Source organism: Rattus norvegicus, chromosome 16 (genome assembly GCF_036323735.1).
Source record: "Rattus norvegicus strain BN/NHsdMcwi chromosome 16, GRCr8, whole genome shotgun sequence".
NCBI lineage: Eukaryota > Metazoa > Chordata > Mammalia > Rodentia > Muridae > Rattus > Rattus norvegicus.
In genome coordinates, this window is record NC_086034.1 from 72,859,995 (window position 1) to 72,886,349 (window position 26,355).

The following is a 26,355-nucleotide window of genomic DNA, read 5'->3' on the forward strand; positions in this document are numbered from 1 at the left end:
GATTCAGCTCACTGCCTAGGTCTGTCAACCTTTCCCCCTGCAGTGTGGCAGATGGTAATCAGAGCTTCACTGGAAACCCTTCAAGCTTCCCATGGGTCTGTCCAGGAGGCCTGGTGCTCTTAGAGATCCTGTGGAGAGTCCTCACTTCCGTCCACCTACCCCAACATCCTGGGGTGAATGACTACGGGGCAGTTAGTGTTGGCTTCCTATGTGAGTTTAGCAGACTGTCACGGTGTGGAAGATCTCATGGCTCTCCCAAAGGCTCCCAGACCATTGGAGGGTGTGTTTTTTGAGCACTGTGTAGTCAAATGCTGATTTCTATGCTGATTTCTATACCCGGAGATCTGGCTGCAGTCGGCCTTTGCTGTTGTCTTTATTACAAAGCATCATCTCCCGACTGAGTGTTTGTGAAACACTGATCTCCACCAACCTCAGATTGGTGAAATAAAGAGCTGAACAGCCTCTAGCTGAGGAGGAGAGCAAAAGGTGGGACTTCCACGACCACAGAGAGGGAGCGGGTCTCAGGGAGTGGGGACCAGGGGAGTGACCAATAGAAGACAAGTGTGGAGGAGGTGCCTAAGCGGACTAACACGACAAATAATGGGTAAGATATGGCTGGGAAGTAGGCCAGGTCGGTATTGTTGGGTCAGAAGAGCTGATATCTGCCCAGCTATAGAGTACCCGAAGCTTTTAATGACTATAAAGGCCTCCACATCGTTATTCAGAGCATAGAAAAGCCCCTACTTTCACACCAGACATGAGGGTCAAATTTCCTCAGTCTCAGTACCACTGACCTTTATCTGGTGGGGCTGCCTGTGCACTGTGTGCCCTTAACAGCTAAACTCGGATAGCATCTCTCCAGTTATGACAAACAGAGCTGTCACCACTGACATAAATACAGAGAAGCGTGTCCACTATTCCACTGGTGTATTATGGGCCAGCCTCTAGCTCCTGGCAGAGAGCCTAACACCCCACAGGAAATCAGCATCTTTTTGCTGAATTAGTAAAAGATGGAAAATCACTAGCTATGACAAACAAACAAACAAACAAACAACAAACAAAAACATTCGGTTGAGCATGGTGAGCACACCTCTAACTTCAGCACTCAGGAGGCAGAGGCAGGTGGACCTCTGTGAGTTCAAGGCCAGCCTGGTCTGCAGAGTGAGACAGAGTGTCTCAAAAAAATTAGCCAGGACAGAGTGAGACAGTGTCTCAAAAAAAAATTAGAATTTTTTTAAAAATATTTCTAACTTATAAAGGAAGTTAAGGGTTTTTTTTTTCTTTTTTCTTTTTTCTTTTTTTAGGAGCAGGGGACTGAACCCAGGACCTTGCGCTTGCTAGGCAAGCACTCTACCACTGAGCTAAATCCCCAACCCCGAAGTTAAGGTTTTAAAACAATGACTGAATAATGTCTATAAGAATCAATGATTATTGGTTAATATCTCTTAATGTCATAATATGGTAGAAGCTATGCGTTCCAATATTGCCAAAATTTTATCCAGTGACGAACAAAATTATTTTCCAATCATAGCAAAAAACAATGCCTCTTACATTTCAGTGTTTTTTTTTTTTCTATTATAAAATAAGAAACCAGTGTATGTGGATTCCACTTAAGGAGGGATATAGGTTTTTATTTTCCTAAGAATTCCAGGGGAAATAACGGTTATTACTAAAACTATAACTGGTTATTAGTATTGTCAGAGTCAGAGAATCTGAGACAGCTGTTCCCAGCCTCCTTCCTCCTCACGACTCAAGTGTTGGTAGAAGGTGAGTTGCCTTTCCTTACTGCCCCCTCCCAGGCTCTTCCTCTCTGGAGTTGTTCTGACCTTTCTTTGAAGACCCTGACATAGGGCAGCTGATCCGCAGGGCCTGGATGTTGAGGGTGGCCATGATGGTCTCAGTGTCCACCAGAAGCTGGCTGCTCAGTGCCTTGTAAGGGGTGGCTAAGATAACACACATAGAACACTGCTCTACATTGACTGCATGCAGATCTCCAGTATAGAGCGCAGATCCCTATGGAGAGAATTTCATGTAGTGAAGGGATTGTCAAAAGACCATCATGGTTCGTGGTGCTGGGCCATTCTGGGTGGTGCAGCTTTTTGCTAAAGTCTCTTCTGGCTTGACTAAAATGTAGTTATCAGTTATCTGATACTGTGTTGATCAACAGTTACTTACACATCATAGTCCAGGGGAGAAGGAAGTCAAGGTAGGAACTCATGCAAGGCAGGAATCCAGAGGCAGGAACTGAAGCGGAGGCCATTGAGGAGTGCTTCTTGACAGGTTACTCCTCAAAGGTTGCTTGGCCTGCTATCTTACAGTGCCCAGGGCCACCAGTCCAGAGGAGGGACTATCCAAAGTGGCCTTCCCACATCAATCACCAATCATGAAAATATACCACAGGCTTTTTTTCTGGTGGGGGCATTTTCTCATTTAAGGTTCCCTCTTCCCAAATGATTGATTGCAGCTTGTGTCAAGCTGACAAAAACTAGCCAGCACAACTGACCCCTTGTCAGCTCGACACACAGACACATTGCTTATTGATTCATACCGTTCCTTTCTTGTTCACCCTCCAAAATTCATATATCGCAATATAAAACATGAATGATTTTTAAAAGTCGCCCAGTCTTTAAAAATTCAGTCCCTTTAAAACATCCCTAGTCCCTGTCCATACTCGAAACCTCTGCAAAATATCCAAAATCTCTTATCCATGAGTCCTATATAATAAAATGTAAATACTCTCTTACTCCAAGAAGAATCAGAACATAGAATCAAGTCAAATCGAAACGAAGCCCAATCCTGTATAATTCAGACTTCTGGAATGATCACACAGGCTCCAAGGGGCTTGGGACAGAACACAGGACTCTCAGAGAAAGAACTCGAAGAGCTTGAAGGAGCTCGAGACCCCATATGAACAACAGTGCCAAGCAACCAGAGCTTCCAGGGACTAAGCCATTACCCAAAGACTATACATGGACTGACCCTGGACTCTGACCTCATAGGTAGCAATGAATAGCCTAGTAAGAGCACCAGTGGAAGGGGAAGCCCTGGGTCCTGCTAAGACTGAACCCCCAGTGAACTAGATTGTTGGGGGGAGGGCGGCAATGGGGGGAGGAGGGGGAGGGGAATACCCATCAACAAGGGGAGGGGGAGGGATTAGGGGGATGATTGCCCAGAAACGGGGAAAGGGAATAACACTCGAAATGTAAATAAGAAATACTCAAGTTGGGGCTGGGGATTTAGCTCAGTGGTAGAGCGCTTACCTAGGAAGCGCAAGGCCCTGGGTTCGATCCCCAGCTCCGAAAAAAAAGAACCAAAAAAAAAAAAAAAAAGAAATACTCAAGTTAATAAAAACAAAAAACAGAAACAAAAAACACAGGACTCGCCTCATGGGTTCAGGCCAGCTCCACTCTAATGCTGCTCCTGTACCTGGTGGTTGTCCTAGGGAATGGAATTTCCCATCTAGGAATGTCCTGCTGCAACTGGGTTGTACTCTCACCAATAGCCCTTCTGAGGCTCTCTTCAGGGACTCTAACATGCTATATGGTGCTAAGACTCAGCTTCTCTCTATGATTCCTTCAATCCCAAGACTGAGGCTGCATCTTCACCTCTACTGGCCTCTCACGACGACAGTCTCCACAACCCCTTCCAAACCGGTGCTATGAAAGAGAATCTTACACCTTGCCAAGTTCAAATGCCTGCATAAGGTGTAGCCTTGGCCTGCTCAGAACCACAGCTTCTATGTGCTGAGCCCAAGGAGATGATCCCACACTCACGACCCTCAACGATGCTGGTCCCTTCGGAATCACCACCTGTTTCTCAGCTCCAGTGCACCAGGATCAGCTGACCCAGTAAAGCAAACATTTCAGCATAGTGGTTCTGGTCTCTTCCTAACCACTGCCAATTCTAGAACCCTAGTCACCAGAACCACAGGTTCTTAAAACACCAAGTATCAAATAGCGCCAAAAGAGTCTTTAATGGACTCTCCAAACTCCTTCTGAGATTCCACAAGCCTCCATCGGCTATACTCCTCCCAATGACATCTTCAAAGTTCCAACAACGTCCATTAAGCTTTGAACACTCAATGGCTTCTTGGCTCAAAGTTCCAAGGTCTTTCCACAGCCCTCTCCCAAATATGGTCAGATCCATCACAGCAATACCATGCACATTGATCATTGTGTCTAACATTGATCATCCCAGACACTAAATGAAGCTGCAGAGACTTCTGGGTACCTTCTCTCCTGTTGTGCAGAATGAAGCCAGGAGGAACAGGGAGCTTTATGGTGGCTTCTTTTAAAAACAAAAACAAAAACAAAAACAAAATCCAATTTGCTTTCTAGAGAGCCAGTATTTCTTACATGTTGCCAGCATTATTTCATTCAAGATTAAAATGCATTTCATAGTGTATATTATGATTTTTTCATCCAAGGAAATGGTGGCATGGCTTTGAATACATACCTCTGAAAGCGAAATACAAAAAGTAATAATAATAATAATAATAATAATAATAATAATAATAATAATACATAAAAAATCGGCAAAACACTACACACTCACTCCGTGTTCTGTCTTGGCTCATTCTTCTGCTTCTGGAACAGAATGCCAGACTGAGTAATTTACAAAGAAAAGAAACTGATTTCTCATAATTGTGCAGTCTAGGAAATCCAAGATGGTAGGACTAATCGTACGAGGGCCTTCCTGCTGCATCACAGTGTGGTGGGGAGACCACATGGCACTGAGGACAGAGCATGAGGCCAACTGCCCCTCGCGTCAGGTACCCACTCCCTGAGCAGCTCGCCCCGTCCTCAGGGAGCAGCGTCACCACATCCGTGGGAGCAGAGCCCTCATACCCAGTCACCTCCTTTAGGGCCCACCTCTCAGCACAGTCACAATGGCAAAACGCCAGTCCAACCACGGGTCCATTCCAGTGGAGACCCAGCCCCTTGCCAGCTCCTCCCTGTGGGGGCCCATGTGAGGCTGTGTTCCATGTAAGATGTGTCCAGAAAAGATGGGAAGCCCAGGGCCCAAAGGCCCAGCCAGCACCACCACCTCAGGTTTGACCACTAAGGGAAAAGCAGACTCACAAGCACAGAAAAAAAAATCTCATTTGTACACAGACCACAAAACATGGTGGCTGAACACATACTTGGGAGCTGTGATGTTTGGATAAATTCTCCTCTTTGCATTCATGTTCTGTGATATTGGACAAGCTACCTACTTGGAGACCTACTGCTCCCACACCTGACATTCAGCACTTTTATCTTTTTTTTTTTTCTTTTTTTCTTTGTTTTCGGAGCTGGGGACCGAACCCAGGGCCTTGCGCTCGCTAGGCAAGCGCTCTACCGCTGAGCTAAATCCCCAACCCCGACATTTAACACTTTTATACTCTACCCCGCTTGACTATGAATATAGGTAAACTGTTCAGCTGGTCTGTCGCATAGTAGGTACCATATAACTGTAAACTACAAATATTATTCCTATTATTAATAATGGTAGTACTCTTATCCTCATGTGATACTTACAGGCATAATGTGTATCTTGGGAAAGTTCCGGAGAAACCGCCATTCTCTCTGGAAGTATTCAAGGGACCCAATGAAAACAATGTCCTTCAGCTCCTGCCGGGTGTAGTTGCTGGCTCTCAGGGGCATCACGAAATTCCGGAGCCCCATCAGGGAAGAGTGGGCGTCTCCAAACACGCATGCCACTATGTGGTTCTGAAACTCGTGTGTTGCCTTGTCAGATCGTTTCTGAGGATACGCAAGCCGGAGTCAGGTAAATTTTACCATCAAGGTAAGAGTTCCTCGATGAGCCCCACCTCTTTCCCACCCTAACACACTAGATGCCTCCAGAGCAGAACTTTCATAGACTAATAGAATCTTTCAACTGCTTATAAAGACTGTATAAAGAATGGTACTTATGTATAACTGGTGCAGTATATATCAACCGCACTGGTTAGATGTAAGTGTCATTTATATATATATATATATATATATATATATATATACGTATATATATGTGTATGTGTATATGTATGTACATGTATATGTATGTATATGTATATATGTATGTACCATACAAATATATATACACATATATATCATATAATGTAGTATATGATTAAATAAAAGAAACCCAGAGACTTCCAAGTACCATTGCTAAATTTATCTCTTCAAGAGGACCCAGGAGATTGCATTAAACTGTACATCATGTTGTAATATTCAATGGGTTCTCATAGTGAAATTTCCTTTTGTATCAAGAATGGTTGGCTCCCGGTAAGTTCATATGACTACATCTAATATACCGAACTGATTTGATAAATTCTTTACCAAAGTCAAGGGAATTCATCACGAAGTTAAAACCACTCGATGTTCTTCTGATGTTTGGTTCCCAGCACCCACCTTCGGTGGCTCACAACTGCCTGTAACTCCAGATCCAGGGGATCTGATGCCCTCCTTTGGCCTCACATGTGGAAGATGCATGCACACACAAACACACATGCACACACAAACACACACGCACACACAGAAAGACACTGAGTCAGAGAGATGTGCATGCACGCACATGTGCGTGCTTAAAAAATCATATTTTAAAACTTCATTTGATCCTAAACATTTAATTTATTTCATGCTGTTATCAATAATCGAGCTTTCTATATCTCTAAATTGGAAACAAAACGACATGGAAGAGACACGTTTAGATTAAGATTTCCCCATAGAGACACATAAAAACTACAAAGTTACTGAAGACTTAGAGGGACTACTTTCAAAGAGCAGGCAACTCTTCTGACAGTGGGAAGTGACAGACAGCTTGGTGACAATGTATCGGGAGGGGAGTTTGTATTCTGCCTGTCTTAGCTGTGTGAGCAAACCAACCGTTTCAACTTTCACGGCCTTCAAGATCTTCGTTTGTTCAAAGTACAGCACTGTTCACCAGGTGTTAGACAACCTCGATTTTTATTAAACTCCCAGATTGGGTATCTGTTTGCTTATTTAAAATATTTTATTAAGGCATTTTATGATTTTGTGTGTGTGTGTGTGTGTGTGTGTGTGTGTGTGTGTGTGTGTACATTGCCTACATGTATGACTGCACTACATGTGTGTATTTTGCCCACAGGCCAGAAGAAGGTATTGGATCGCCTGGAACTGGAGTTATGGATGGCTGTGAGACATTAGATGGGTACTGGGAACCCAACATGGGTACTTGAGCAGCCAGTGTTCTTGGCTGCTGAGCCATTGCTCTAATGCTCGTGTGTGCATGTGTGTGTGTGTGTGTGTGTGTGTGTGTGTGTGTGTGTGTGTGTGTGTACACGTGCGTGCACCTGCATGCTTGCATGTGTGCATTCGTGTTTTGAAATTGCATCTCACAGGTAGCCTTGGTTGGCCTAGAACTCGTGGCCTAGAACTCATTATACAGATCGAGCTGGTCTCCACCTCAGAGGTCCCACCCCACCCCACCCCTGCCCCCACCCCCACCCCCATCCCTTCTACAAGATAGTGGCATTGAACTGCTGGAACAGTGTGTGTACTTGAGCACTTTTGAAAACCAAGGAAATAGTTATAATTATCAGATAGTCATGGATGGGAAGATTACCTGCTTGAGAGCATAACTACATGGACAAGGCTTGGGGTCAGGGGTCAGGGGTCAGGGGTCAGGGGTCGGGGAGGGCTCAGGGACTCAGGGTAGGCAGTATTTAACAGGTTTTTTTGTTTGTTTTGTTTTGTTTTTTTAGTTACTGTGTTAAGTTGTAAATATGTAAATTATAGTAAATAACGTTTCTCTGGCACCTTTTGATTTGCTAGGTTTCAGGAAAGCATTGTGGGAAGTATTTTTTTCAGCTAAACGGACCTCTTAGGCAAAGCGACATGCATTTTAATCCCAGCTCACTACCCAGTCTTTGTGCCAGGCCACATGGCTCAGGGTCTGTGAGGTGTGTGGCCAATATATCTTTCCTTCCAAATTCATGGTTTACAAAAGAGCTGGGCGCTTCTTATGATTCACAGGTCATTCTCCACCCCACCCACCCCACCCCACCCCGCCCCTGAACAATTTCTGTCGCTGGGACTCTGAGGCGTGGTGACCTACCAGAACCACCTTGTCCAAGGGCATTGATCTACACCAGTGAAACATGCCGCTGCTGTCTAGCATGTCCGAATCATCTGCTGTGTCAACCGGCATGTTCCTGAGCAGAGAGAGTGGAGAGAAAGTTCAGGGATCTAGGGTGACAACGCTAAGGTCAGAGCCACAGTTCATCGGCCAGATCCAGTCACATGGTTCCTTCTAACATTAAGGGAGCTGGAGGGCATATTGGTGTCTTTCCAGTGAGACACGGCCACCCTCACGGAGAGCTCAAAAGCAATACCCCACGAGCAAACTTGAGACGTGGGACCACAGGTAAGACCAACTTTTCTGCTCCAAGTGACCTGCCTGGTGAACTCAGGACACAGGCCCACAGGAACAGCTGAAGACCAGTAGACAGGAAAAACTACACGCCCGAAAGCAGAACACTCTGTTCCCATAACTGGCTGAAAGAAAACAGGAAAACAGGTCTACAGCACTCCTGACACACAGGCCTATAGGACAGTCTAGCCCCTGTCAGAAATAGCAGAACAAAGTAACACCAGAGATAATCTGATGGTGAGAGGCAAGCTCAGGAACCCAAGCAACAGAAACCAAGACTACATGGCATCATTGGAGCCCAATTCTCCCACCAAAGCAAACACTGAATATCCAAACACACTAGAAAAGCAAGATCTAGATTTAAAATCATATTTGATCATGATGCTGGAGGACTTCAAGAAAGACATGAAGAACTCCCTTAGAGAAAGGTAGGAAAACATAAATAAACAAGTTGAAGCCTATAGGAATCACAAAAATCCCTGAAAGAATTCCAGGAAAACACAATCAAACAGTTGAAGGAATTAAAAATGGAAATAGAAGCAATCAAGAAAGCACACAGGGAAACAACCCTGGATATAGAAAACCAAAGGAAGAGACAAGGAGCCGTAGATACAAGCATCACCAACAGAATACAAGAGATAGAAGAGAGAATCTCAGGAGCAGAAGATTCCATAGAAATCATCAACACAACTGTCAAAGATAATGTAAAACGGAAAAAGCTACTGGTCCAAAACATACAGGACATCCAGGACTCAATGAGAAGATCAAACCTAAGGATAATAGGTATAGAAGAGAGTGAAGACTCCCAGCTCAAAGGACCAGTAAATATCTTCAACAAAATCATAGAAGAAAACTTCCCTAACCTAAAGAAAGAGATGCCCATAAACATACAAGAAGCCTACAGAACTCCAAATAGATTGGACCAGAAAAGAAACTCCTCCCGTCACATAATAGTCAAAACACCAAATGCACAAAATAAAGAAAGAATATTAAAAGCAGTAAGGGAAAAAGGTCAAGTAACATATAAAGACAGACCTATCAGAATCACACCAGACTTCTCGCCAGAGACTATGAAAGCCAGAAGATCCTGGACAGATGTCATACAGACCCTAAGAGAGCACAAATGCCAGCCCAGGTTACTGTATCCTGCAAAACTCTCAATTAACATAGATGGAGAAACCAAGATATTCCATGACAAAACCAAATTTACACAATATCTTTCTACAAATCCAGCACTATAAAGGATACTAAATGGTAAAGCCCAACATAAGGAGGTAAGCTACACCCTAGAAGAAGCAAGAAACTAATCATCTTGGCAACAAAACAAGGAGAAGAAAAGCACACAAATATAACCTCACATCCAAATATGAATATAACAGGAAACAATGATCACTATTCCTTAATATCTCTCAACATCAGTGGTCTCAACTCCCCAATAAAAAGACATAGATTAACAAACTGGATACGCAATGAGGACCCTGCATTCTGCTGCCTACAGGAAACACACCTCAGAGACAAAGACAGACACTACCTCAGAGTGAAAGGCTGGAAAACAACTTTCCAAGCAAATGGTCGGAAGAAGCAAGCTGGAGTAGCCATTCTAATATCAGATAAAATCAATTTCCAACTAAAAGTCATCAAAAAAGATAAGGAAGGACAGACACTTCATATTCATCAAAGGAAAAATCCACCAAGATGAACTTCCAGTGAGACACAACTTGACAACCCAAAAGTACAAACAGAACATTTCCATCTCTGCTGGGGACTTTGAAGACCTTTTCCTGTGTTTTATGGTTGAAACTAATAACGTGTAAAGCTTCCACTTAAGGCTCAGGTAGAGGATGCTCTTGCTTGAAATACCCAACTCTCATTCCCTCCCATATAGAGACTGGTGGGACACAGCAAATTAGGTCCAGAGAAATGTGAGAGGCAAGATCTGAGGTAGAGAGACCCACCCCTGTAGGTGTTTGCACTGCTGGGACCACAATCAAGGCTGAACTCAGTGGCCAGAATGGAGAACAGAGCAGAACCATGATCACAGAGCCAGGAGAAGCATATGGATCAGCAAAGTTCATCACCCTACCCTCCAACCCCCAGCAGCTCTCTAGTGGCCAGGATCATGGGAAGAGCACAGCCGTGATGCAGCAGACACAGAACCCAACAGGCAGAGTGAGTTATAACAGAAAAGGGCCTCAGGAGCTTGATGTCGTGATTGGCCATGCTGGTCCTCTCCGCACCCCCACCATTCCCAGCTAAGCAGAAACGCAGGAGTAGCAGGGAGAAGGCTGAGTATGGTGGAGGCTGAACCCCATCACTGGTGAGGACAGTGGAAGCAGTATCAGAAAAGGGGTCCAGGAGCGCGACACTGCGAGATCAGGCAATGCTCACCACCTCCCCACCCCACCACTTCCAGGATGAACAATGAACCAGGACCGAGGGAAGAACAGGGGGACACAGGATGAGCCACATAGACTGTGCAAACTGCAGCAGAAGTGGAACATGTCTCTCCGAGAGATCTAAAGACAGGGTTGGTATTCATACCTTGCTTTAAAACTTATCAACAGAAATGAACTAAATATCAACTTTAAAGATATCTGTCCTCTTCCAGGCATAGTAGTTCATACCTTTAATCCCGGGATGGGAGGCAGAAGCAGGGGCATTTCTGTGAGTTTGAGACCACCATGGTCTACACGGTAAGACTTTGTTTCAAAACAAAACAAAATAAAAACAAAACAAACAAACGAACAAAACAGATATGGGTCTCCTGGATCTGTCTGGAGCAGAGAGTGAAATACCTTCGGGAGCCCCAGCCTGATTCAGGATAGATGGATAAGGACACCTCAAGCAATCGTCTTCTGGCATTTGTGCCTTGGTCCCTTTCCTTGTTCATCACACAGAATAGAAAAATGAAGGGCAAAGGATACCCCACCCAGCTCACCACCATACAGCCCAGCACCGGTGGAGCGGAAGACACTGAGAGGCCCGTGCCCCACTGAGACGAACAAGGAAGTGGTGGGTGGGAGAGAATGAGAGGCAAATCCATGCGTGCACAGTGAATAGTGGGTGCTGAGGAAAAACAGCCTGATAAGAGCAGCCTACACAGCTGCCCAAGGCCATGGTGAGGTCACTGGCCCGGCTGCTCCAGGCGGCCATATTGATGTTGGAGCGCTGTACAGAGCTAATCCCACCCTGCGCCTTGGCTGCCTGGGAGAGCTAGCCCCACTCCTCGCTGGCTGCACTTGGAGAGTAAGCCCTTCACCTTACCTGGGCAGTGGGCGGGGGTTTGTGGTTGGGGGAGCCAGACCCGAGGGCTTGAGCACAGGAGGGCAAGCGAGCCTGAGAGTGACCCCAGACCTCAAAGGCTATGCAGTGGTGAGAGCATAACAGAGATTAGCTCCTCCTTCCCCTGAACCTCGCTACCTGCAGCAGGCAGGAGACCCTGCCCCACCTCTTGCCTGGGCAAAGTGGGAGAGCTGGCCCTAGCAGTGTGGATGCAGGAGAGTTGGCCGACTGAGCAAAACAGCTACTACCCAGGCCTAGAGCCAGGCCCACCCCAACATCCACCCCATTGATGAACTGCTGAAGTGTGTGAAGAATTAAAGCTACAGGGTCTCCAGGACACAGGGCAACAACAGGATATCGAAGAAAAGCCCAGGTGAGGATCCAGTATTGATAGCGTAACAGAAGCCAGACGCTTCAAAACAGACCAATGACTCATTGCAATAAAGCTGTTTGCTTGTAGTGTACTTTCTACACCTAGAAGCCATCGGGCACAATGCCCACTTAGCACAGTACTCAACAAACACCTATTTACCAACTATCTTTAAAGAGTAAAATACCCAAGGCCCTGGGTTCAGTCCCCAGCTCCGGAAAAAAGAAAAAAAAAAAAGAGTAAAATACCCACATCCTCCTGTTTGGCTGTTGGAAACAGTGGGGCCAAATCCTAATACCTGAGCCACCAGGGCACCTTTCCTTTATCTAATCCCTGGTCCTTCCCCACTGACGACAACATCCGTCATTTCAAAAAAGGCTAAAAGAGAAGGCAAGAAAGTTCTCACAGCTTTGCATTTCTCTCTGAAGACGGCACGTTTGGTATCTGAGACCTATGAAGCCAGCCCCACCTTTAATCTCGGGTCTCACAGCGTGCGTACTGTGACAGAAGCTACAACCAAAGGAATCGTTTTGAGATAACCAATTTCATTCACTTTAGCTAAATATTCAGAAATCAGATTATCGGGTCACGTGTATATTTTGTTCTTGAAAGACTTTCATATTGTTTTATATAGAGGTTATAGGAGTGACGTTCTTAATATACTTAATGTCGTGCAATCGTTTAAAAATCTAACACATTGGGCATATAATATGTCATCGTCATAGTTTATGTTCAGTTGATAACACAGTATTTACCATTAGGTGATCTCAATTCTTAATCGTTACAAAGATCTTCCTAGGGGTTGGGGATTTGGCTCAGTGGTAGAGCGCTTGCCTAGGAAGCGCAAGGTCCTGGGTTCGATCCCCAGCCCGGAAAAAAAGAAAAGAAAAGAAAAAAAAAAGATCTTCCTAGATGATTATTCTCGATGAGCTGAAATGTTGCCTACATATTATATTACAGAGTTAATTTCATTCCAATTAGGAATGATAAACCTTTTAGATTGACCTGCTGTACTGGCTGGTTCTGTGTGTCAACTCGACAAAAGCTGGAGTCATCACAGAGAAAGGAGCCTCCCTTGAGGAAAGACCTCCGTGAGATCCAGCTGTAAGGCATTTTCTCAACTACTGATCAAGGGTGGGAGGGCCCATTATGGGTGGTGCCATCCCTAGGCTGGTGGTCTTGAGTTCTATAAGAAAGCAGGCTAAACAAAGCAGGGGAAGCAAGCCAGTAAGCAGCATCCCTCCATGGCCTCTGCATCGGCTCCTGCTTCCTGACCTGCTTGAGTTCCAGTCCTGACTTCCTTTGGTAATGAACACCAATGTGGATGTGTAAGCTGAATAAACCCTTTCCTCCCCAACTCGCTTCGTGGTCATGATGTTTGTGCAGGAATAGAAACCCTGACTAAGGCACCTGCTTTTTAAAAGAAACTAAACAAGTCTTCCTCCATCTTGCTTTTGCTATGGTCTGACCTTCCCCCACCCCCGCTCGCCCCAGCACAGCTGTAGCCATTTTATTCCAGGCCTGACAGCTGTTACATACGGTTGCTGTAACATGCCTGCCAAGTCATGGACACAGAAAAATAACTTGATTCAGACTAGAGTCATGCTGGCCACATACCCTATTTGTTCTGTATGTTCTAAATATTCTGTATGAGGTTTGCTAATCTTAAATTCCACAAAGCTTTACATAGGACTCATCAAATCAAAGGACAATAAGAACTGCTATGTCTGAAACAGCTTGAGTCAGAGCTGACCACTGGGCAACCCTTCCTGTACCTACATATGAGCTCACTGCAGTCTTTGCGGCTGACACTGAAGAATGCTACTAATAAACCAAAAAGCTATGATTATAACACTCACTCTCTGTTATCTCAATTCTGAAATTCCCATGCCCTCCCCCTTACTCAGGATCAATCAGCTTAAAGCTTAGCTGATAATACTTTGCCTAGGAAGCCAATTGCTCCCCTCCTTGCCCTTTAAACCTTTGAACCTGTTTTTTGTTGTTGTTGGTGGTTTTTTTTTGTTTTGTTTTTTGTTTTTTGTTTTTTTTGTTTTTTTTTTTTTGTTTTTCCTATAAAAAAGTCTACCCTGAGAGCAATTAGGCTTCCAAGTCCTTTTTGCAGTAAGGAACATTCAGTATTTTTTTTTTCTTTTTTCGGAGCTGGGGACCGAACCCAGGGCCTTGCGCTTGCTAGGCAAGCGCTCTACCACTGAGCTAAATCTCCAACCCAGGAACATTCAGTATTAAGATGTGCGTTCAACAAACTAATCTTGCTAGTCTGAGATCAGTGTTTGTATGGTTTGAGTGGCGATTCCTGAACCCCGACACTTTCTGGTTAATAAATTTTTTTCTATGCTCTTGAGACAAGGGTATCGTGCAGGCTGACCTCAAACACACTGTGTTGACAAGACTAACCTTGAATTTCCGGTCTTCCCAAATGCTAGGATTACAAGCAAATGCCAAGATGTCCAGTTCTATGTGGTGCTAGAAATCAAGCTCAGGGTTTTGCCCTAGGGCAACCCTAGTGGCTTAGCCACAGGAACACCTTCAGGCAGTGATTTAAATACAGGGATGGAGAGAAAAGGGAGCAGAGGACGGGGGATTCTTTGGGCTCACCTTGCAGGTTTAAAAACTTAGGCAATCTCTTTATCCATTTGATAACAAACATGCTAATTGGGAATAGCTAAAAATTAGCTCTAACTTTCATTACGGAGTACCTGACAGATTGACCTGAAAGAAAGTTGGGTGGCCAACGTTGAATTATTACTGGCCCAGAGATCTGAGCAATGGTAGGAAAAACGTATATAGGACTGGACTGAAGCTGAGGTGGGATTTCTTTGTAAACAGCCACTTCATTGGTCTGTGGAGGAACTAAGAAAGCAAGTGTTTTACTCCAAGTCGAGCTGGTATCGCCGAGTGGCACAACATTATATCCTGGGGTCCTTACCTGGTTGTTAAAATGGTGACTGAGCTCGTCTGTTCTCTTGAAATAGAAGTGTAAATTTCTGCAGTGGGGGCGAATTCGTTCAAGCTGCTTTGCATCACCATGATGGTTGGCGCTGCAAGAACACAGCGACCTCAGTGAGTGGGCACGTCACCGGGCACATCATCTGTCACCTCTGTCCTGGGGACTTTTTAACTGTTCTCCATGGACGGAGTCATTTATAGGCACCTGCCTAGGAAGACTCTGGGAATCCCTAGCTAGTCTGAAAAGGATACATTATAGCCAAGTCTTTGGTTTCCATCTAGAGCAGTGGTTCTCAATCTTCCTAAGACTGGGCAGGACCCTTTCCTCATGTTGTGGTGACCCCTCCCCCAAACAAAATTATTTTTATTGCTACAGCATGACTGTAATTTTGCTACTGTTATGAATCATAATGTAAACATCTGATGCACAGTTTGTCTTAGGCGACCCCTGTGAAAGGGGTTGTTCAACTTCCAAAGGGGTCGCAACCCACAGGTTGAGGGTCACTGCTCTGTAGTCTCAGACTGCACAGGCTGCAAATCCACCTGGCACGCGAGAGTAAATATCTCTGAGTTATTCCTGCACCTTAGTATCTTTTCCAAGGGGCAGAGTCTGGAGTTACCTTAGAACTCACAAAGCTTAACTACACAAGCCCTCCTCCTTCCTGCCCTCACTGGCCAGGTTCTGACTCACTGTGGTCAGGCATCACCTTTTGAGGGCCCTTTGATGACCTAGTTAAGCTTTTTGTTTTATTTTGTTTGTTTTGTTTTATTTTTCAAGACAGGATTTCTTTGTGCAGTCCTGACTGCCCTGGAACTAGCTCTGTAGACCAGGCTGTACTAAAACTCACAGAGACCTGCCTGCCTCTGCGTCCCAAGGGCTGGGATCAAAGGCATGTGGGGTCACCTCCAGGCTTAATTTAGACTTTTGAAGAGTCTTGATCTTTCAAGGATATGTCTCAAACTGCTTGGGAATTTCCACATATTGAAGAAATAATTAAAAAAAAAAACCTAATAATTTGGGCTGGAGAGATGGCTCAGAGGTTAAGAGAACTGACTGCTCTTCCAGAGGTCCTGAGTTCAATTCCCAGCATCCACATGGTGGCTCACAACCATCTGTAATGGAATCCAATGGCCTCTGCTGGTGTGTCTGAAGACAGCTACAGTGTACTCATATAAATAAAATAAATCTTAAAAAAAAATAATAGTTTTCTCTTCTGCAAAAAAAATGAGAAGGAACACACCATGACTTTTAAGGATGTTCATGAGAGTAAATACAAGAATATTTAAAATCAGTAGACTAAAGGAACAACATTGAGATGCTACAAGATGGGGCAAGGAACACAGGAGACACATTTTTTTCCCTGTACCCATATTCTGCTAATCAGTCATGCTAATCTCCTCTTGAAACTCTGTTCAACTTTATTAGTTTATGTTATTTATCTCTCCATCCATCCATCTGTCTGTCTGTCTGCCTTTCTATGGCTGACAGTGTACAAGTAATTATTTTCGCATATTTCGGGACAGAAGAGAGGAATGGCTTCCTGCTCTCAAAGTAAACCATTAATATCATGGCACAGTTTACTAGGGTTTTCCAGTGGATACCTTAAGGAAGATTTCTATATAAACCATGGTGGTGCTCTGAATAAAAACGGTCCCCATGGACATAGATTTGGATGTGTGGTCACCAGGGAGGGGACGGGAGGCTTGCTGGATCAAGTGTGACTTTGTTGGAGGAAATGCGTCACTGGGGTGGGCTTTGAGGTTTCAGATGCTCAAGCCAGGCCCAGTGTCTCTCTCTTCTTGCTGCCTGCGGATCCAGATGTAGAACTCTCAGTTCCCTCTTCAGCACCAACCGTGTCCTCCTGCGTGCCGCCATGCTTCCTGCCATGTAAGCTCACTAACTGGCTGACTATTGTCCTTTATAAGAGTTGCCTTGGTCATGGTGCCTGTTCACAGCAGTAAACCCCTAACTAAGGCAACAATTATACATCGAAAAAGGAGGGCGCGGAAAATTGATATGAGAGCAGTGAAGGTTGAAAGAAATTAAAGTCCTACCATTAGGGCCAACATTTTAGTGTCTTTCTTTTCTTTGTTGAGGAATCACTTTTTCAAAGGTTTCCAAAGAGGAAAATGGAGTTTCCTAAAAACACATGCATAATGCTTAAGATTTGCATCTTAACATGACCTAGACTAACCTAGGAGACAAGGTTGAAGACGTAGATGCTGTGAGCATTGTATAGATTAGGATGCCTGAGTTGGGAAGACCCATTCTTAACTGTAGGTGGCCCGATGCTAGGGACAGGGCTGGGGACTGATTAAGAACAAGACATCAAGCTCATCGTTAGCATTCGCCACCTCTCTGTTTCCTCACTATGAACATGTAGCCAGCTGCCTCACCATTCCCACAGCTAGGATTTACTCACCACAATGAACCGTATCCTTGAATGGTGACCCAAGGTAAGTCCGTCCTTCCTTCCTTTCTTCCTTCCTTCCTTCCTTCCTTCCTTCCTTCCTTCCCCCCTCCCTCACTCCCTCCCTTCCTTCTGCCTTCTCTCCCTTCCTCCCTTAAGTTGCTTTGCCACAGAAATAAATTAACTAACAGGGAAAAATGGTACCAAGAAGTAGAGTTGTTGGTGGGGTAAAACTCATTATGTATTTTTTAGGCCTATGGAATGGGTTTGGGGGAATAATGTGGAAGATATTTGAATTTGGGTTGGAAGAGCCCAGAATACTGCAAATAGAGCTTAGTGGGACCTTCTGGTGGGAGACTGGGAGTCAGGAGTGCAGAGACAGGTGAACAGTTAGGCCTGGATCATGTTTCAGAGGGAGCGAGGGCTTTATGAGGGACCAAAACAAGGGCCGTTCCTGTGATGTTCTGGCAAAGAATCCAGCTGCATTCTCAGCCTGTGTCCTGCAAACTTGTGAGAGGTTGCCTTTAAAGCAGTAAATGAATTTGTTTGGCAGAAGAAATGTCAAGAAGAGAGAGCACTCAGACTGTGTGACAGTTACTGCTCAGTGCTCCAGTGTAGGTCCAGTAAGAAAGAGCAAAAGTAGAACAGAACAATATTAAAGATGAGTGTTTTACCAACCAAAAGAGCTCCAGAAAGTTTAAGATTGCAGCCAGGGTACATGCTGGAAAGGTTGTGACTGCTGGAGAGAAACCTCTGCTCTGCACTGAGATGACAGGCAAGTGCCCAGAAGATAAAGTCCCATTCGTCAAAGGCTCCAGTATATAAAAAGCCAATTCATTTGAAAGAGCAGATGGTCTTAGCCAGGACCACTTAACCAGCTATGGGAATGCCCTGGTGCTGCAAATCAACTGGCCAGCACAGGAAGCTGATGCATCTGTGGTCATTCGGTTGGCCCTGATTTTGTAGGCAGGAAAGATCCAACATTAAGAAAATCCTGGAGTCTTTGCCAAGTGGTTACAGAGAGCCATAGGGTATCCTGCAAGGATACCCTGAAAGCCACTGTGTGTTTTTGAGATATCCAAAAATACCCACTGCTGTCACCATGGCTTGGGAATCTCCCGTGAAGACTTCCTGGAACCCGGTTACATATCCTTCGAGTTTCTTTTGTTACGTGTTCATAAATTGATTTCATCTGAGGCTGTATCTGTCCTTTTGCCTACTGGCCATCTGGTAAATGTGTTCATGAAGATTTTAAACATAATTGCTTTATGTGTTGTTTTACATCCTAAGACAGATCTAAATAACAGAACTCACGGCCCTTTCATTTATACATCGTCTAAAAGTTATTGATCCCTGTTGTTAATATATGCCTACTTTAAGATGTATGTACGTGTATGTAGGAATGTATGTATATATAAACATTTTAAGATAAATTCTGACCACTAAAAACAAGTTTTCAAGATACATTTTTTTTTACTGCTAAATTTGAGCTGTTCTTTTTTCAAGGTCTTTTATGTTTTCAAGCCAAGATAAGATACAATATAAAGTGGGGGATGGGAATGATTGTTGGGAAGAGAGAGATCAGGAGGCTGGAGAGATGGCCCTTCGGTTAAGTGCACTGGCCACTTGTCTTAGGGTTTAAGAGACAACATGACCATAACAATTCTTTTTGTTTTTTTAATTTTCTAAAAGATTTATTAATTGGGGTTGGGGATTTAGCTCAGTGGTAGAGCGCTTGCCTAGCAAGTGCAAGGCCCTGGGTTCGGTCCCCAGCTCCAAATAAAAGAAAAAAGAAAAAGAAAAAAAAAAGAGTTACTAATTTATTATATATAAGTACACTGTATCTGTCTTCAGACACACCAGAAGAGGGCATCAGATCTCATTACAGATGGTTGTGAACCACCATGTGGTTTCTGGGATTTGAACTCAGGTCCTCTGGAAGAGCAGTCAGTGCTCCTAACCGCTGAGCCATCTCTCCAGCTCCCGGCGATTCTTTTAAAGGACAACATTTAGTTGGGGTTAGCTTACAGTTCAGAGGTTTAGTCCATTATTGTCAAGTCAGGAAGCATGGCGGCATGCAGGCAGACGTGGTGTGAGAGGAGCTGAGAGTTCTACGTCTTGATCTGCAGACAGCAGAACACTGTGTTCCTCCCTGGGCAGAACTTGAGTGTCGACCTCAAAGCCTGTCCCCACGGCAACACACTTCTTCCAACAAAGCCACACTTACTCCAACAAGGCAACGCCTCCTAATTCTGTCACTTCCCATGGGCCAAGCATTCAAACACATGAGTCTATGGGGGCCAAACCTATTCAAACCACCACGTCGCTCTTCAGAAGATCCATGTTCGGTTCCTAGCACCCATACCAAAGAGCTCACAACTACCTGTAACTCCAGCTCTCAGGGAATAGGATACCCTCTTCTGGCACCTACAGACATAGCATATACTCACAGAGACACACGCATGTAAATAAAAGTACATCTGATAAATTAGCTCGTTTAAAGAGGTACAAAGACATCTAAAGACTTACACATGAGCCTAGTTTGTTTCATTACATTGTAAATACAACTTCTTTCATATATCATCTTTGGAAAAATATCTTATCTCTGTGCTTTCAGGTTTAGCATGTTTAACTCATGACCAGGAGTGGCTCTGCCTTCTGTGGGCTGGGCCCTCCCACACCAACTGAGACAATGCCTCACAAACTTGCCTACAGAGCAATCTTTTGAAGGCTTTTCTCCATGATGATTCCTGCCTCTCGGATGATTCAAGTTTAGTTAAGTTGGTATAAAACTAGCCAGTGCATGGAGTTTCCTTGACATATAATTGTTTTGTTGAGAAAGGGTGTCTCAAGAACTGTGTAGGTAACCAAGGGGGATGTATCGGGTTGAGGTAAAGATACAGAAGTTTAACCTCTGAAACATATTTTGCCAGGAAAGTCACATAATGAATGGAGCAAGCTTATGTTTTAAGATACTGGGATTTTATCTCAAGACTACGAACGCACCTGGCAAAAAGACTCATTTTTTTTAAGTAGAAGGGACACACTTATGACTTTTCAGGGTTAAATTTTCTCTTCCTGCATCAAAGTGGAAAGAGGTGTTGGTGAGGTGTCCCTGAGTTCAACCGGAGTTACCTCCTGCAACCCTGTGACAAAACAGATAGACTTCAAATTGCCCACGGTCTAGCAGTCAAATACCGGTTGAATAGTTAGGCTGAAGTTAGGAAAACCAGTGTGTTGTGGAGAAAGAGCGGTGGGCTGGAAGTCAGCATGACTGGGGTGGAGTTTGATGATGTTACTCTGGTTCTGTGATCAATTACTACGTCTCTTTGAAATTCAGCCTTCTGGTCTGTGAAGGAGTTGATGTGGGCAACTAGGAAGTCTTCGTTCGGTGGGCTGGGTTTTGTTTTGTTTTGTTTTGTTTTGTTTTCCAGCTTTAAAAGATCACTCATCGGGTCTTGAAAACCCAGTAGGAAGCGTGTGCCTTATTTTGGTCATGTTCCAATGGTTCTCATCCTCTCAGTGACAGTAGCCTCTTTCCCATCCTTGAGCAGACCTCAGAAGATGGGCTTGGCGACAGCTACAAAATGGACTTACCCACGAGTTGCTGTCGGCTCCTGTTTTTGCAGCCACACTTCCCAATCAGCTCAGGATTGCACACATCGCTGTGACAGTTGGAGCAGTAAAAGAGGGCTCTGGGAACGAGAGTAAATGAAGAACGATGGTTAACACTGAGAAAGCGCGATGCTTACGCAGTCCATCTCCTGTTACATTCTGCTTGCGTCTCCCTTCGTGAACGGATGGCCGTGTGGGTACCTTTTGACGTCTTTCGAGGATTCTGCGATGAAGAACCCTAAGGTGTCCTTATTCAGCCTCACTTGTGATGATGGATTTAGTATCAGAGAGCTGGAAATGGAAGAACAAAGACCTACGTTTTCCTGCTAATATCTGTTAGCAATCTTTGATGTTTCGTGCTGTCATTGACAAGGGATTCTCGTGGCCATATTCACAGATGTAAGTCTATTTTACTGCCGAGCACGGTGGGAAAGGTGATTGACTACACTTACTCTGTCCATTACTAAATTACGATGAGAAGCTCGGGAAGGGCTTGGCTGCTGAGCAGAAGGGAAGCTCCTCCTTTGCCTTGGGTCTTGAGGCTGAAATGGGTTGACTAACCCAGGTGTTTGATGCCTTGTTGCCTTGGCAACCATGGCAAAGTGGGACATGACCATACATTATGGAAATGCTAGTGGTAGCCATCCCTGGACCATCTGCTTTTAGAGCTGAACTGCATCTAATTAGGTCTGGGGTGTAGCTCAGATGTATAGCACTGGTCTTGACTGTAGGCCCAGGATTGGGTCCTCGGAATATAAACATATTCCAGATGACCATTTTCTGATGGGAATGTAGCTCAAGGCCAGTATGCTACAGCCCCAGAACCACAGTAAGACAAAAGAGATGAAATTGTCACATCAGTATAAGTAGTTTTCAAGGTGGAGTCAGATGTTTCTCTTCCTTCCTTATAGCTCATGTGTTTGGAAAAAGTCCTAAATTTTACCCATGTTTTTTCTTTTTTTTTTTTTCTTTTTTCTTTTTTCCGGAGCTGGGGACCGAACCCAGGGCCTTGCGCTTCCTAGGCAAGCGCTCTACCACTGAGCTAAATCCCCAACCCCTACCCATGTTTTTTCTTGATGAAGCACTGGGCTGCAGGGATACTCTACTCCTTGGTGTGGTAGTTTGGGTGGAAGTGGTCAAATAGACCCATAGGGATTGGCTCTTTAGGAGATGTGGCTTGTTGGAGTGTGTGTGGCCTCGTTAGAGGAAGAGTGTCACTCTTGCTTTCTGCCATCTGGATGTAGAATTCTCAGCTTCTCCAGCGTTCTGTCTGCCTGCACATTACCATGCTTCCCACCACGATGACAATGGACTAAAACTCTGAACTGTAAGCCAGACCCAATTAAATGTTTTCCTTTGTAAGAGTTGCCTTGGTCATGATTTCTCCTAGTTTCCCACATTGCTCCCTGTTTATCAGAATGCCCTGTGTTTAGGTCTCCCCCCAACCCAAGGATACATACAGTATGGTGAAACCCTTATCTTTCTAACCCTAAATTCTTTCATTTCTGATAATGTATTCCTTTCCTTCTTTAAAATTACTTTTGCCAGTCCTGATAGCACACGTCTTTAAATCCCAGCACTCAGGAGGCAGAGGCAGGTGGATCTCTCTGAGCACAGGGCCCATCTGGTTTACATATTGAATTTCAGACCAGCCACGTACGAGTCTATGTCAAAAAAAAAAAAAAAAAGAAAACAAATACACAAACAAATTTACTTTTCTCCCGTTCACTTTGGAAGGAAGTCAAGCCCTAAGACTGGCTTCTTCTGTTGTCAGAACAGTTCACAGTAAACATGGAGTGAAAAAAGCCCTGTGAACAGACATGGGCTCCAAAACAAAAGCTTCTCACGTCTGCCTAGAGATCTGTTTTGGCAATGTAGGGCCTTGGTGAATATTTACTGAGACTATCAATGAGGGGTATGATTGGTTTTGGCTTTCTAAGAGAAGAACATGGATTTGTGGCCCCTAAATATCACCATTAAAAAGCACATGTCTAATGTGTCTAGGGGCTTTTACGGGGGCAGGGAAAGATCTGAGTTCATGTTAAACATCTATTTTTTAATTCTTGGCCTTTTGGCAAGGTCACATGTAAATATCTATTTATAAAGATACTGTCAGAAATATATAGCTACTTGGTCCTAACCAAAACTCGATAAACAATTCAATAATATACCTGGTCCTATTTGAAGAACTCAAACTTATTTTATTATTTTTTTCCATTTGTATTTTGAGATAAGATCTTGCTCTATAGCTGGGTGTAACCTCGCACCGATCTCCCTTCCTCAAGCTTTTGGGAGCTTCGGTTATAAGTCAGTGCTACCAAATCCAGTTATAACCTCATAACTTATAATCCTTGGGAAATGCCAGTGGTCTGATAATAATCCCCTCTCTCCTCCGTCTGTCTGCTCTATCAACAACAGTCAAACTCCCCTCAACAACAGAAAGAGAAACCCTGAAGCAGGAGAAGCTTTGTCAGTACCAACAATTGTGGAAGAGGGGCTTGTGTTGGATGGCTATCAGCATGAGATGCATCTTCAGGAAGCAGAGCCTAGGGAGGAACACAGAGCACTCATGAAGAGACAAGCAGGAGGCTGGGCTACCTGAACCTAACCCACCCTTTAAGCTCCATGCCGGGAAGAGAACCATGGGCTCGGCAGAGGGCGTCACTCTCAACTACAGATTTCCATGTGAACTTGAATCCGCCTGGCCTACATTTTAGCAAGAATACCAGATAGAACTGTCCCATATGTGGTATGAGGTGCTAGGGTCTACAGGAGTAGTGCTCAACCTGTGGGTCATGACCCCTCTGGGGGGTGGGGTGGGGTCAAAGGACCCTTCCACAGGGGTGACACATCAAGTATCCTACATATCAGGCATTTACACTGCGATTCATAACCAGGCACACTGATTGTAGGGAGTACAAAATGGACTCCAATTTTGTGATCCAGTTATTATTCTAAATGTTTCTGTCTATTACTCAAATATCAAGATTCCTACGTGAGAGCCAGGGACGTTACTCAGTGGTAGAGCACTTGCCTTAAGTACGAGGTTCTGGGTTCTATTTCTTCTCCAGGACATTCCCATCCCCCACATTTCACATAAGCATCTTAATTCCTGATTTTTAGATGGAAAATGGGAAGAGCTGAATGTTTAGCAAACAGACAGCATCTAGTATGTGTTAGAGCTACGACCTGATGTCTAGGACAGCGTCATTTCAAAGCTTCTATTTCAGTGGTCCTCAACCTGTGGGTCTTTACCCTTCAGGGGGCTGAATGACCCTTTCACCATGATCGCCTATGACCATGGAAAACACAGCTATTTCCATTACAATTCACAATGGCAGCAAAATTACAGTCATGAAGTAGGAATGAAATAGTGTTTTCTTGGTGGGGGAGGGGTCACAACAACACGAGGAACTGATTGCATTAAAGGCTCGCAGCTTTGGGAAGGTTGAGATCCACTACTCTAGGGGCACTGACTTAACTGCTCTCACATCCCCAGAGTTTGCACTGGAGCCTGCCTCTAGAATGTTCTCCATCAACAGTGTGGGATGAGGGCATTCCATGAAGAATGGGGAGAAGGGTTTCACGTAACATACCTGGAGCAGGACTTCACGTAACATACCTGGAGACCTGAGGAAACGTCATCCCAACGAAGTCGTTAGAGAGGCGCTGTGTCAGAATTTTGTTCTTCAAGCCATTCAAGAAATGTTTTTGCCAAGGATGTTTAGGAAAAACCTAGCAAGCACAATCACACCGCATAGAGTATGTTAATAAGGGAGGCCGGCATTATATAACACAGGCTACTAAGTACAGTTTCTACCACATGTAGCCCGCAAAGGGGAGACACAAGGTAGTGTTCATGTGGAGCAAAGTTAAAGGAGGAACGAAAGCCATCTGCTCTCGGTGGCACCCAAAATGATGCAGACAACTCGCCTCTTAGTTTCTCCCCAGATGGTATCGTGAAGGAGGATTCCTGGAAAGAAACTGTGTCCGCAGCGGCTGATTGGCTAATGAGAACAGCAGGGCCGGCCGAAAGCTTTGGAAGATTGCAGGTCCAGAGCCTAGTTACAGTTTCTCACAGGAGCTCTAAAGAGCCACGGCCTTACCTACCTCTGTGTCTGACCTAACTTCCTGACAAATGAATAAGAGCCTTTGGGATGTCTTAACTTAATAAAACCCTATTCTCTGCCAATTGAAGGGCACAGCAAGCTATCAGCTATTTATTTATTTAAATAAATTTATTTATTTAATGCACGTTAGTAGACTGCCTCCATGTATGTCTGTGTGAGGGTATCAGAGCCCCTGGAACTGGAATTACAGTCATGAACCACCATGTGCTGGGAATTGAACCCCGGGTCCTTTGGAAAAGCAGCCCGTGCTCTTAACCACCGAGCCATCTCTCCAGCACTGCCAATGTCTTGATTTATGACTTTCCCTGTTCTGTTCCTATGAAAAGTCCATAAAACTACTTCCGTACAGGAACCTAATATTTGGGATAACCGAAATCTGTCTTCCCAGGCCCTAGTCACTCGAATGTGGCTCTAGAATAAACTATCTCTCATTGCCTTTGAGGTAAGAGCTATATTTTTAAGTTAACGACATCCAAGTTTTCATGTTGACTTAGAATTATTTTCTCTGGTCCACTGCTAACTTTAGCACATAGCCTTATTGTTTTGCCTGTACGTGCGTGCGTGCGTGCGTGCGTGCGTGCGTGCGTGTGTGTGAGCGCGCGCGTGTTTTGTTTTTGAGATATTAACAGTATTTTGGAGGGACAATATGGAATCTTAAGTGGTCACTCTGTGGATATGACAGCTTAAGATTGACTTTGATTAACTGATTATTAAATTATTTTCTACTGAAAAATTATATACAGCAAAGGAAAAAAATAGCTGTGGCTTCTACTAAGAGAACCCTTCACAGATTTAGAAAAATGCAAGATGGTATTGACCAATCAGGGTTGATAATAACATGGAAACCAAGGCCAGCCGAGGGTGTCCAGAGAAAGAAGAGACAGTGTATGGCTTTTCTGCAGTGTTACAATGGCACCCAGGACCTCGCACCGGCATCGCCCTGCCCCTAAGCTATACCTTAGGCTCTAGAATGATCTTAATGAAGCTGAAGGCTGCCTGGGGCAGGTTGCTGGAAACCTCTCTCGGAATTTTGTGTTCATCTCCCTGCTTGCTGCCAGGTGAGCCCTACAGCACTGTCTCCACAGAGTATGACGTAAGTCAGAACCATAGATGAAGGCAGAAACCTCTGGATTCTCCAGAGCCACTCTTGCTATGGAGGGAAATGGTGAACTCAGACATTCTCCTC

General features: G+C 44.5%; 1 protein-coding gene across 10 annotated transcripts in view; it reads right to left on the reverse strand.

Moving 5' to 3' along the window:
• Positions 1-26,355, reverse strand: part of Kcnu1 (potassium calcium-activated channel subfamily U member 1) — an 87,525-nt gene that overhangs the window by 15,303 nt on the left and 45,867 nt on the right. For 7 of the 10 annotated variants that reach the window (XR_005494752.2, XM_063275977.1, XM_063275978.1 and 4 more), the window contains 8 exons: positions 24,662-24,774; positions 23,517-23,585; positions 21,241-21,330; positions 21,022-21,119; positions 14,994-15,105; positions 8,080-8,176; positions 5,520-5,744; positions 1,827-2,013 (listed from right to left, as the gene is read on the reverse strand). Coding sequence is in view for 7 of the 10 variants with exons in the window: in XM_063275977.1 (XP_063132047.1) it covers positions 1,827-2,013; positions 5,520-5,744; positions 8,080-8,176; positions 14,994-15,105; positions 21,022-21,119; positions 21,241-21,330; positions 23,517-23,585; positions 24,662-24,774 (991 nt within the window). In the remaining 3 variants the exon portion in view is untranslated. Of the gene's footprint in view, positions 1-1,826; positions 2,014-5,519; positions 5,745-8,079; positions 8,177-14,993; positions 15,106-21,021; positions 21,120-21,240; positions 21,331-23,516; positions 23,586-24,661; positions 24,775-26,355 lie in introns of those variants that run through there. The other 3 variants (XM_063275979.1, XR_005494753.2, XR_005494755.2) reach the window with 3 other exon arrangements.